General features: G+C 41.5%; 1 protein-coding gene across 4 annotated transcripts in view; it reads right to left on the reverse strand.

Annotated features, from left to right (window-relative positions):
* Positions 1 to 671: 671 nt before the first annotated feature.
* Dmxl2 (Dmx like 2) overlaps positions 672 to 13,675 on the reverse strand; it is a 144,472-nt gene continuing 131,468 nt past the window's right edge. For all 4 annotated transcript variants that reach the window (XM_076925250.1, XM_076925249.1, XM_076925252.1 and 1 more), the window contains 8 exons: positions 11,656 to 11,794; positions 10,927 to 10,987; positions 10,700 to 10,827; positions 9,982 to 10,059; positions 6,270 to 6,361; positions 4,608 to 4,660; positions 3,096 to 3,313; positions 672 to 2,151 (listed from right to left, as the gene is read on the reverse strand). In XM_076925250.1, the coding sequence (XP_076781365.1) occupies positions 1,942 to 2,151; positions 3,096 to 3,313; positions 4,608 to 4,660; positions 6,270 to 6,361; positions 9,982 to 10,059; positions 10,700 to 10,827; positions 10,927 to 10,987; positions 11,656 to 11,794 (979 nt within the window). In that variant the 3' untranslated portion in view covers positions 672 to 1,941. The remainder of the gene's footprint in view (positions 2,152 to 3,095; positions 3,314 to 4,607; positions 4,661 to 6,269; positions 6,362 to 9,981; positions 10,060 to 10,699; positions 10,828 to 10,926; positions 10,988 to 11,655; positions 11,795 to 13,675) is intronic.

The raw sequence follows: 13,675 nt of genomic DNA on the forward strand, positions 1-13,675 counted from the left end.
AGTTACTCCCTGTTTGGGGCAGGCATTGCTGTCTGCTTACCTAAGATACTGCCTGTTAGAGCACCTGGGAGCCCCCCTTCCTTTGGGTTCTTTGAGATTGGGAGTAGAGCTGCCGCCAGGGATCTGCTCAGGCCCAGACCGGAAGAAACCCGAGGTCCCCTTTTTATCACCAAACCAGAGAGAAAACAACATTCATAAATATTAAACTGTTATGTCTAGTTTGGCAACTTTTAAATGTGTGTGACAAATGGCAGTTTATAAAATACAATTTCAAATCAAACCTCTGACACTCAATTTTTTAAAGGCAAATCTATTACCTTTTAGGTTCTTGTTGAATACTTCTCCTATCTTAGTATGCATTCACAAAGACAATGCAGCATCTACGTGCTGTCGTATCTAGAGTGTGGTAATGTTTACCCCCACATTTTTGTCCATGTTCCTGTGTTCAAACTTCTCTCCCTACCAACTCTACAGACTCACAATTCCCAGCACAGCTCCCTTGCCAGCGTTACCACCAACTGCATTTCCTTCAGTAAACTATTCTGTCCAGACGAGGTTCTGTGAAGTGAACAGCCTCTCGACTCTCAGTCTCCACCTCACTAGAATTGCTTCTTGTATACATGACGTTCTGTAGGTATATGTGAATGAATAAACAGTTTAAGGGATGAAAATTTCTCTAATAGTTAATCATTTTATTAAAATTAACTCTTAAAAACAGTGTCAAAGAATGCCAGACCAGTCTACTTAAATAGGCCAAACTAAAATAAAACTCTAACAAACGACATTTCTTTTACATATGTATTTCACAGCATGAGTACCACATTGCCTTCAGAGAAAGGTGCTTTATACCGTTATGTTTTACTAGTTACCACATGGGCATTAAACATTCTCATTACATGATGAGACAATTTGCTGGTAAACACTTAAACACACACAGACACTGGTTTCAATATTGCAACATATTTTTGGTCATAACGAAGGAAATACATCAAAATATGACACTGGCTGATATTTTACAAGCAAATAATATTTAACGCTGCATAGTTTATACAATAGGCTGTGGCAATAAATAATATCACGAATCTCATCAACTGGCCACAAAAAGCCTAACATTCATTTAATTGATATGAAATGTTCTATTGGTGTAGTTTCAACATAGCTTTAAATGTGCCTCATTAACCTTAAATACATGAAAAGAAAAGTACTAAACTAGACCAAGAAGGTATGTGCTGCTTAACTACAAATACGCCATGTCTAACATATTACATTCCTGACATAAAGGCAAATACTTTAATAGAAAAACTAGCAGTCCAAAAAATGTCAATGTGCAAATTGTGAGGAAAACATTGCATTTAAATTTGCACTCATTTGCAAGTTACAGTACTAGCTCAGTATAAACACTAACAGAAAAACATACTCAGCAGGGAAGAGTGAGAGTGACTGGGCCTGCTCCACAGTTAGGAAGTGTTTCTGGTGGTCTAGAGCGTCTACCACCCAGGACTATCCTTCATTCAACAAGAGACAGCAGCATGCTCCATCCATGATGAGAACAGGAAGAAAAACCTGAATCAGCAATGTTTTCTTCCTCAATTTGGTATAAATGCCCTGCTCATTACTAAAACTTACTGTTAGCTCACCTCAAGCGTTTCTGCATCAGGCTTGTACGTGATGTAAAGAATAGCTTCCTCTCACACAATACAAGGTAGGGTTTTTATGGTTTTGCTTTTTAATGCGTCAGTATAATGACAAGGTACATGCACTCTACCAACCTGCATAGAAAACTCAGGTAGAGTAAAACCCAGCTTGCATCAGAGTCAAATTCCACAGGAAATCTCTCGGTTGATTTCAAGGTGTTGACTGTCATGGAAAGCAGAACTGCCTAATTCCTACATTACACCTTTTAACTGAGAGGTATAGAAAATAAACCCTCAAGCTTTCAGACTACAGAATGTCAAGAATTCTATTAGGGATGTTAAAAGCACTGGGCAGAACCCTGGTTTTCAGTGTGCCGTCTGCACCACAGGAGAACAGCCGGTTGTCCTGGCTGACATCAATCTGCATGACTCCAGCTCCTATGTTCCGGAATATGGACTGCTTAGCATGCTCGTTCTTAAACGAGTGAATCAGGCCATGACCCGTCAATCTCCATACCTAGTTTAAAAAAATAAATATGATGAGTCATAAATGAGAGACCTAAAGTAAAAGTATAGCTCTCACTTCCGTCCCTTGGCCCAACTAATCAGATGAAAGTCTGTTTTCCTGCTGACTGCTGCTGTCCGAGCTGTCTACCTAACAGGAGGTTACAGTGTCACTCACATAATTCATATCCTATCTTAAATTTACTGCTTCTTCCAAATTTCTCTCTTCATATTCTCTCTCCCCCTCCCCCACCCCCACACCTCTCTCTATTAATTCAACCATGTATTTAATTCAACAAAATATGTTTCCACATGAAACTAGGCTCCAAGACAAAATAAAAGAAATATGGTATTACTTCACTCCCCTGGAAACATCCCTTCAGCTATGAGTACCGAGGACAGAGGTGGGAAAAAGGAAGAAAAGTTCAAGGTACCAAACTAATTTTGCTAAATACATCCATGTGTTAATTAAACGCTCACACTTGGGGCTAGTGGCATATCTTGTTAGTTTATGTTTGTCTAGCACCATGAGGTCCTGAGGTCATCACCACAAAACAAAACCTCAAACACTTTACTCAAAATTAAGTCCCTTCTTCTTAATATTTTGTGATGCTAGGACCATCATCACAAAACCCAGAACCCAAACCTTGCACATGTTAAGCAAGTACTGTACCACTGCGGCTGCGGTACATCCCAGCCCTGCCAGCCCCTTCCAGGCGCATAGTCACAGTAGCTGAGATCCAGCGAATTGGATTATTAGCTGGATTTCCACAGCAGAATGGTTTAGAAAGAGCCACACAGAAGTTAAGGCTACAGGGGGTGGCACATCAAGGACATCTAGTACTTCAGAAGGTTTTATTCAATGCCGACATTTCAGAATATGTGTGCTTTCTAGCCAGCAGTCTAGCCAGCAGGAAAGACGAGCATTAGTCTATGCTCACCTCCTGTCTTACTTACTTTAATATTGCCTTCTGCTGAGCCTGTAGTGAAGTACTCCTCACAGGGATCCAGAGCCAAAGCCTTAATAGCCGAGTCATGGGCCTGGAAGGTGTGCATTAGCTGTCTCTGTCTGATGTCAAAAATGCAGATGTAACCTTTCCTACCTCCAGAGATTAAAAGTTGTTGTTTGGGGGCATACTGAAGTACTGTGGCACCGTGGTCATGGCAAGTAAAACCTGAAGAAGAAAAAAAAAAAGAACATCAGGAGACTTTCCCAAAACTTGTTAACTCATGGTTCTGATGTTTAAATTCACATTTAAAAATAGAGCAGTTCACTGTTCACGTTGTTCTTCCTTGGAATGATTTGTTTAGAAAGTGCATGTGTTGAGAATTTGTCCCCAGCTACTGAGTTCAGTTACTTAGAGATGACAGCCACGAGGGGCTCTGGCTTTAGTTCTCCTGAAAGATTCATACTTTGATGGCATTACTGGGAGTCCTTGGAAGGTGGGCCTGGCCTTGGGAACAGATCACGAAGACACGCTCCTTGGGAATGTATTTTTCTACCGCCTTTCCTCAGCTCTACTTCCTGGCTACCGTGAGTGAGGTGCTCTACCTCATCACACGCTCTCTGCTGTGAGGTTCCACCTCATCCCAGCACAGAAAACATGGAGCCAACAGACCATGCATACAAAGGAGCCCCTGAAACCCTTAATCACACTAAACTCTCCTTCCTTTGAGCTGTTTCTGTCAGGTATTCTGTTACAGCAACAAAAGGACAAATATAAAAACTTTAAAGAACACCCACCTAATTAAGTCACAGAATTTCTCAAACTCTGAACTTAAAGTGCTAAGTCATACTAAATAAACAGTTTCTACTCATTATATCAATATGAAACATGAACAGAAAAGGGTGTTTAAAAAGTCCTAAATTATGTGCCTCATACAAAATATGGAGAGCATCATACATGGGACAGCACACTGACCCTCATTAATACATACTGGACACACGTTAATTCCTACCATTTTTAACAGCACATAGAAGCAGGAGTGCAGAAGAGGCTGAGCCTCTCAGTGGTGCACACAGCCATCACTACCCGGCACCATTCACCCCACCTGATGGATGCTGTCCTCATCCAAAGAACAGAGAGCGGTGATGAGGTAAGAAGCTTAGCCTCAGGCACCCAGTAAGTTCAGCCACAGGCTAAGGAGATGGCTTCTGCTACAGTCTGGATAAGCCAGTGGCACCACTAGGGCCTCGTGGAAGGAGAGTGGGTCTCCATTCTCCTCCCCTTTGCTCCTGAGCAGGCATGAGAACAGCTTTCTTCACCCCATAGTCTCTCCATAAATTATTTCTCTGCCACAGACTCAGAGGACAAACAACCAGGGGCTGAAACTGCTGGACAAGATAAACCTCTTCTCTCTGTGCAGTCCTCCACATCAACTTGTGAGCAAACACTCGAGGTCTTAAAGTAAAATCAAACCTAGGGCGCTTTCCTTCATAATGTGTCAAAGGACTACCCTTTAACTCACCATGAATGAGGCTGTTTCCAGGTGATATTAATGTGTCCCAGAGGCAGACGTTCCTTTTAAAGAAATAATAAACTACATCAGAAACAATTATTCAAAGTCACCAATAAGGAAAAATTTTGTCAAGAAAAATATTTTTACTTATTTGAGATTGCCAACTAGCATGGGGCTAATTTATCTCTTCTAAGAGTTTTCCTAGTATCCCTTTTATAAGGTCCCTGTCACTGCACCCCCAGCCCATCTCTTTTCAATTACCCTTCTGGAGAAACTGGGAAATGACTTCCTCAGTAGAAGGGCACTGTTATATCCCTGGGAAGTAATCACTTTGGGGTAACAGTCCTGTTCATACCACACAGCTAATGAAAACAATGTGAGGGAAAATGCAAATGATGCCTGCAGCCATGTCACACGCTCCTCAGTGCTAACAGACTGATGCCTGCAGCCATGTCACATGCTCCTCAGTGCTAACAGACTGATGCCTGCAGCCATGTCACACGCTCCTCAGTGCTAACAGACTGATGCCTGCAGCCATGTCACACGCTCCTCAGTGCTAACAGACTGATGCCTGCAGCCATGTCACATGCTCCTCAGTGCTAACAGACTGATGCCTGCAGCCATGTCACACGCTCCTCAGTGCTAACAGACTGATGCCTGCAGCCATGTCACATGCTCCTCAGTGCTAACAGACTGATGCCTGCAGCCATGTCACACGCTTCTCAGTGCTAACAGACTGATGCCTGCAGCCATGTCACATGCTCCTCAGTGCTAACAGACTGATGCCTGCAGCCATGTCACATGCTCCTCAGTGCTAACAGACTGATGCCTGCAGCCATGTCACACGCTTCTCAGTGCTAACAGACTGATGCCTGCAGCCATGTCACACGCTCCTCAGTGCTAACAGACTGATGCCTGCAGCCATGTCACATGCTCCTCAGTGCTAACAGACTGATGCCTGCAGCCATGTCACATGCTCCTCAGTGCTAACAGACTGATGCCTGCAGCCATGTCACACGCTTCTCAGTGCTAACAGACTGATGCCTGCAGCCATGTCACACGCTCCTCAGTGCTAACAGACTGATGCCTGCAGCCATGTCACACGCTCCTCAGTGCTAACAGACTGATGCCTGCAGCCATGTCACATGCTCCTCAGTGCTAACAGACTGATGCCTGCAGCCATGTCACATGCTCCTCAGTGCTAACAGACTGATGCCTGCAGCCATGTCACATGCTCCTCAGTGCTAACAGACTGATGCCTGCAGCCATGTCACATGCTCCTCAGTGCTAACAGACTGATGCCTGCAGCCATGTCACACGCTCCTCAGTGCTAACAGACTGATGCCTGCAGCCATGTCACACGCTCCTCAGTGCTAACAGACTGATGCCTGCAGCCATGTCACACGCTCCTCAGTGCTAATGAACTTAATGATCACTGCCTTTCTAAAGAGTGTCACTTCAGCATAAACGTGATACATGCTACTACAGACTATATTAAGACAAATGTTTGTTTTATTTCTTGTAAGAAAAGCCATGGTGAGGATTATAAAACATAAAACATATTCCTTGGATTAAAAAAAAAAAAAAAGCCTACTAAATAGAAATCCTCACTTTCTAGGAAAGATAGCCTGTGCTTAAATTTTTCTTAGTCTTTTGTTTCCATCAACCTACCTATTGTCATTGGACTGTCCAGATGTTGCAACTAGACTTGAAGAGGTGATAAACGCAAAGTCACTTGTGGCCTTACTGTGGCACTGCCAACTCTATAGAAAACAAAATATAGCCAATGTTATCTAAAAATCCAGTAGCAACTGAAATGATAACAAATAATGTTCCACCAATAATGTGTAATACTCTTGAGTGATAATATACACTTTTAAATTTTTATTTCTGTTGTTTTTGGTATAGGATCTTGATATGTGTCTCAGGCCACTTTAACCTTATGATCCTCAACTTCCCAAGTGCTGTGCTACCACTCCTAACAACAACAGTTTTTTAAGTTCAATATGGATGGAGGAATAATGCATACTACTAGGGGCCTGAACCCCAGCTTCCTCCAGCTTACCTCTCTTGCTCAGAACCTTGACCCACACTATGTGCTTAGCACTCAGAACCTGTAGGCCACTATATACCCAGAGGCCACACTGCCAACTTTTCCTTTTTATGTAGAAGATAAAGATACAGCACTTTAAAGAATTTTAAAGTACACAAAGAACAAACAAGTCAGTATGAATTAGGTGTGATTGTCTCTCTCCATTTCTAGTCCTGGCATTTTCTAAAGGCTAGTACTAATCTTTTGAGCCTATGAAGTATCAAAAGTTGTAACAAACTGACCTTACTGATAATTTTTTCTTACTAGAGGAAGCATTAGGTTTGTAATCATGTTCCCAATTCTCAGGTAAAATAGTTTAAAATTATCTTTCATATCAGAAAGTCTTCAGCTATTTAAGAATTCAATAAAATAAAAAATAAACCTGCAGTTGAGGAACTGTAGTCTGAACCACTCAAACTGGAAAAAATCCTGGTTGGCTGCCCACCTCCCAACTTCCCAACTCTCTCAGCATCCCTCCCAGCCTATTTCCGCCCTGCACCTTGCTATTCGCTGTGAGACTCCCTGCTCTACCAGAGACCATTGCAGACAGGGAGAAGTGCATGTAGGCTGTGCACCATCCAAACTCCCCAACTTTCTGGGCCTTCGCCTACCCTATCCTATCTCCAATACCCCATTTTCTTACTGGGGCAAAGGCTCTCTGCTCTACCAGAGATCGATCTGGGGCTGAGAATCTGCACTACCAGAGACCAAGCAAGCAGACGGGGAGAAGTCCAGGTAGGCTGTGCACCATGCAAACTCCCCAACAATCTCACTATCTCAGCCTCCTTCTGCCCGCCCAGCTGCCTTGCCCCAGCCTTCAACAGGGGCAGGCAGAATCATTAGGCCATGCTTCAAAGTCTGTACTCCTCAAAGCTGAAAAAAATCTAAAAGAAAAGGGGGCGGGACAATTGGGAGGAGAGAAGAGAGGGAAAACTGTGGTCAGGGTGTGATGTATGAAGGAATAAATAAAATAATAAATTAAAAAACTTACAGCCGGGCGGTGGTGGCGCACGCCTTTAATCCCAGCACTTGGGAGGCAGAGGTAGGCAGATTTCTGAGTTCGAGGCCAGCCTGGTCTACAGAGTGAGTTCTAGGACAGCCAAGGCTATACAGAGAAACCCTGTCTTGAAAAACGAAAAAAAAAAAAAAAAAAAAAAAAAAAAACTTACACAAGTCTCTGAAACTTCTAAGCTCTTAGCTAAAAGTTTACCATAAAAACTTAGCCTAGAGTAAAAAGTGATAGCAAGAGGATAGGGATATTTACATATTCCTTTGATGATATCCAAGAACTAAAAATTAGAAAAGGCTAATAAGATACATTGAATTAAAGGTTATATTCTTTTACCAGGCATGGTAGCTACTGCACACCTTTAACCCTAGTACTCAAGAGACAGTCAGACTGATCTTGTAAGTTTGAGGTCAGGCTGATCAACAGAGCAAGTTCCAGGCCAGCCAAAGGCTTCATAGCTTGTCTCAAAAAATAAACAACAACAACAACAAAAACCAAAACAAAAACCATTTATTTTAGTTGGGCAGTGATGGCATATGTCTTTAATCCCAGCCCTTGGGTTGCAGACACAGGTGGATCCCTGAATCTGAGGCCAGCCTGGTCTACAAAGCAAGTTCTGAGATAGCCAAGAGTATACAGGAAAACTTTTGTCTTAAAACAAAAAAACAAAAAACATTTTTTTTAATTGTTTGGATTATAAGGAAAAAAACAGGACACAATAGTATATGAACTAGCAGACACAATGGTGGGTGTCTCGGTTATTTCCAAGACTGAGGCAGGAAGATCATTTGAACCTAAGACTTGATGGTCAGCCTGGGCTACACTAAGACCTCACCTCAAACTAAATATATGAACTTACCTCATTTACTAAAGATATTTGATTAAGACCTCAAGTTATTTTAGTGCTGACAACCTTGACTAACTCAACAAACTTTATATAATAGTATAAATCATAATGAACAACAACAACCCAAGGAAGCAAGCTCTAACTTGCCCTCCTCCATACGCTGTGGGTAAGCTAACACTGTAGTCTAAACACAGGCGCCCCCCTTCCCCCCCCCCCCCCCAGCTCTGTGCTCCTCGTGCTCAGCAGGCTCTGCCAATCACAAAGGCACTGTGAAAAGTGGCCTGTACAAAGCCCACAAGCCTAGACCTGCCCTGAAACACTCCTAAGAATGTCCCAGCAAGGTGGGACACTAAGTAGTCCTTTCTTGTTACATCAGGAGGGCACCAGGGCATCTAAAATAAACAAGACTTTACTGCGTGAGTAGGACAGCATCTCCTCAAGATGACTTGCATTTCTTAGAAGACATTATGGCAGTCTGCAGTGCCACTAATCTAAAAGAAATGTTCGTATCTCTCATATGTAATGAAGAAGTTGGGGGAGAGGAAAACATGATCACAATACATCGTATGGAAAAGACTTTTAATAAAAAATGTTTTAAAAATCTATATATTCTAGAAAAGACAATTTAGAAGCAGTTGGGTAATCTATCTGGACTCAGAAGGTCCAGAGCTTTCTGAGCCTCCATTTATTTATACAATGCCAAAAATTCCACCCAAGCCTGGAGAAAGAGCTCAGAGGCTAAACATGCACGTTGTTCTTCTCCACATCCACATGGATGCATACCCATAATTTTAGTTCCAAGGGATCTAATGCTCTCTTCTGACCTCTGGGGGTGCACATACACACATACAGGAAAACATAAATAAGCAAAATGTGAATATAACTAATAAAAAATGTAAGACCCACAGAGGACAGCAAAGGCATTCCTATCTCCTAAACCACAGCCCCACCACATGAAGGCACAGCAGTGCATGTGTCATCACATATTTAACTCGGCGTGGGGAGGCATGTGAAGGAACTCTCAGGGTTACATTACCATCTGGAAAAAAGGAAAAACTCTGAAAGAAATTAGTGTTCAGAACCTGTTTTAATTTTAATTATGTACTTAATAAAATTCTGCAACTATGAATTTAGTTCTCATAAAATAAAAACATTATTTAAAAGAATTGTTTCCAAAATGGACAAAAGTACCATTAAAAAGGTATTCTGAGTTGGACCACACAAAGGAAAAAACTCACAGCTGCCCTTGAAGGTAAAAAGCAAAAGTTGTTTGTTGGTTTGGTTATTTCCATTTAAATTGAGGATACAGATGGATGGCTCATGCTAGACAGAACTGTCATTTTCCAACAGAATGACTACTGAGACCCACAGTTAAAAGCAGACACTTCACCAACAATGTTCTCTGTATTCACTCTGGGATATGAGTGGCACTTACCATGTAAGGTTTGGGATTTGATGCAGTTTGGTTAACTTGCCAGATACTCAGAAAACCCTCTCCGTCTGCAACACCACACTGTAAGAAGGCCATAACATCAAACACGGGTTTTCAGAATTCTTGCCAAAAGTAAAATAACTGTGACAGGGGCTTGCTCAGACCCCACTTCACAAATTCCTCCTATAGCTTTCCCCTGGTGCTTCTTACAAAGGCCAAGTACCTGCCTTCCCTGCCATGTTTTAAGTATGCATACACATACACACACAAACACATTCTCTCTCTCTCTCTCTCTCTCTCTCTCTCTCTCTCTCCCTCCCTCCCTCCCTCCCTCCCTCCCTCCCTCCCTCCGCCTTTCCTGTCACCTTGTAACTGTGCGTCCACACACATCCTGCATTTCCCTAAGCCTTCACAACACAGGGAAGGAAAAACTGGGTGTCAATAAGACTCTAGCAAGCTGGCAGACACCAACAGCACTCAGGGCAGAAGTAGTTTTCTTTCACAAAATGCTGTGATAACTGGTTAAACTTCACTAAGTTTTGCAGATTTGTATTTCTATTGTAAAAAAAAGAGGCTACATAAACAGAATTCAACAAACAGCCTGCTCGGTTTAAACTCAGGGTCATTCAATTTTTTGATACAATTTTAATAAATTATATGAAAATAAACTCAGGATCCAGTTATTTCTGGATGCACTCAGTACTAACTCCCAGGAACAAACCTTGTTGCCTTGTGAGTTAAAATACAATCTAGTAACTCTTGCATTGCCAGCTTGACGGAAACAGACGAGTTGCTGAGGCCGTGTCCATTCAAACATCCGCACACTGCCATCCTGGGCACCTGTGAGATCTAGACACAGAAGGTGCGCAGTAAGAAACTAAAGAGTTTCAGTAACTCTCATTCTTCAAAAGACACTTCAGACTCTTGGATGACAAACAAAATACTTACAGTATTGATGGACAGGGTGTGATGTCATTCTCTTAACATTATGTAGGTTCCTTTTCATGAGCTTTAAAGGGAGAAAAAAATGAGTTTATTTTGTGCATTCAGAAGGGATGAGGAAGGAAGAGCATCAGAGCAACCCCTGTGGCATTCATCCTCATAAGAAGCTTTAGCTGAGATAAGCCCTGCTGAGGGTTCTGAAATGCTTAATATACATTTTTGCAAACAGAAACTATCATTTACTGGTACAGCCCTGCCCTGTGTAGACATTACAAACAGCTTCATCTAATGACAAAGGGACTCTCTTCCAACAACCCGCTTCCTGACAATCATCAGGTTGATTTTGAGGGTGGGAGTAGGGAGAATCTGGCTAGGTAGCCCAGGCTGGTATCCTGCTGATATTCAGAATATGAAAGAATAGGACCCCTTCAACTATAGTGACAGGAAGAATTAACATTCAGTAATCTGAGACAATGTTCAAACTTTAGACAGACTTGAACTCCTCTTTGACTTGGCTTTACCACTGTGTCTCAGTTGTTAATCTATAACATGATACTGGAGGACAATAATAAGGAGGACACTCCCACCTGCTGCTGATCTGTGGAAAGCATGCACTGGGAAACTCAAAGCAAGTTATTCTCGTTTTTAGGATAATTTCTATGTCAAGCAACTTCAACACATTTCTTGAGGAGCCCACGCTCAGAAAGCATACGTGTCTGGAGATAAAAGACATACCACAGTAGCTCCAGTGCTTGTCTGCCCACTGCCAAGCCATGGCAAAGATGGAGGCGGGTGCGCCTGGCTTGAAGAATGGGAGGCTGCACCAGGCTGATACAGGGTTGTGGTGGAGCCACGGTAATCAATATCATCTGAACTGTGGAGAACAGTTGCATGTTACCCTGAAAGTTTATCTTCTTTTAACAGAAATCCAACTACATAGATCTTATACAACCATAAAAGATTCTTTTTAAATGGCATCTTCTTTTTCTAAAGATACAGATTTAGGAAGGGTTTGCTTTTTTTTTTTTAAATAATTTGTTCTTTAGCAGTTAAAATATTATTTTAAAAATAGAATAAATATTCATTGAATAAAAACGTAAGCACAAACTTAAATCTAGCCAGTTTTAATACTTTTTTCCCATTAAACAAAATATAAACTCAGTCTAATATATTATCTATGTGAGCAGCTTTATTGCTACAATATTAGAACTGATGTTTACTTTCAAGTATTTTAACCCTCTTTGACTTCGTATATACAGCCAATGGTTGCTAGGAAAGAGAGAGCTATTTTCTTCAGTGGTACAGCACTGGCAACGTGCCAATGGTTCTATAAACCATAATGAAATTCATTGGCATGTGTGTACATGAGCGCACACACGCACACACGCACACACGCACACGCACACATGCACAAACAAGAAGAGAAGCTAGCTGAGAAGAGAAAAAAGTGTCAATTAGGAGTAGGGAGGGCAAAGAGGCTAGCACTAATATGATCATGATCAAACATATTAAGTATATATATTAGAATATCATAATGAAACCCATTATGTATAATTAATATATGATAATAAGTTTAAAAAGTATTTAGCACAATTTATTTTGAGTAAACATAAATATTAAGTGATTTCTTACATACAGGTAGCCCATATATCAAATTACTTTATTTTACATTATTTGCTTGGTTTTTATTTCTCTGTATGTGTGATACATGTATTTTCAGCTACACAAACTCATGAAAGCTGAAGGTTGAAGTCAGGTGCCTTCTTCGATTGCTCTCCACCATATTCTTTTGAGGCAGGGCTTCTCACTAACCTAGAGCTCCCTGTTTCTGCTAGCCTGGAAGGCTAAAAGCTCCTGAAAACTGTGTCTCACTGTTCTGCAGTGCCGGTGTTACAGACACTGACAATGCTCAGCTTTGAGATGGGTGCTGGGATCCAGGGCAGGTCCCATGCTTATGCAGCAGACACTTCACCAGCAGGCTCTCTCCAGTTCCTTTATGTGCTTGTTTAAAGACAAGGCCATGCTAGGTAGCTCACACTGGCCTTGAACTTGACAGTCTCTTATATCTGCCTCTCCCCGAATCACGGACATGAGCCACCATACCCAACTATGCCCTCCTCTTAGATGCAACTGAGCCCAGGACTAAACAGGGACTAACCCTAAGCCCAAATTATATTTTTAAAGATAAGAAATACAACTTTAAAGCTTTCTTAATACCAGGCATGGTGGCGCATGCCTGTAGTCTCAGCCCTTGAAAGGTAAAAGGTAGAGATGAGGAGCTCACGCTCAGGGATGTGGTAGGCTGGAGGGTAGCCATGTCTCAAAAACTCTGTCTCAAAAAGCCAAAGCAAGTTAAGAAAAAAAAATCTTAAAACATTCATTTTCGTCACATAAAAACGTGAATGTAAGCCAACGATAGAGCTGTAGATTATATTAGACGGTTCTGTCCACTCTAAACTCTGACTAAAGCCTGGTTACAGACTATCAAGAGAGAGAACTGAGCATGGAAAACAGCCCTGGGGACAGTCTTGCAACATGAAATTCCTGACTGGAGAATAGCAACATGAAAAGCAAACATGTAGGAGAAACTTAAAAAGAGCTGCAAAACTCATCAGATAAAAACTAAAATTGTTGACATTTTTAGCTGTAATATATATATATATATATATATATATATATATATATATATATATATGCTTTATCGAAACTAGCACTTAAACAACACTGGTCGTCTATAAATGTATGAATACAATTT

The sequence above is a fragment of the Arvicanthis niloticus genome, chromosome 26 (genome assembly GCF_011762505.2).
Source record: "Arvicanthis niloticus isolate mArvNil1 chromosome 26, mArvNil1.pat.X, whole genome shotgun sequence".
NCBI classification, from domain to species: domain Eukaryota; kingdom Metazoa; phylum Chordata; class Mammalia; order Rodentia; family Muridae; genus Arvicanthis; species Arvicanthis niloticus.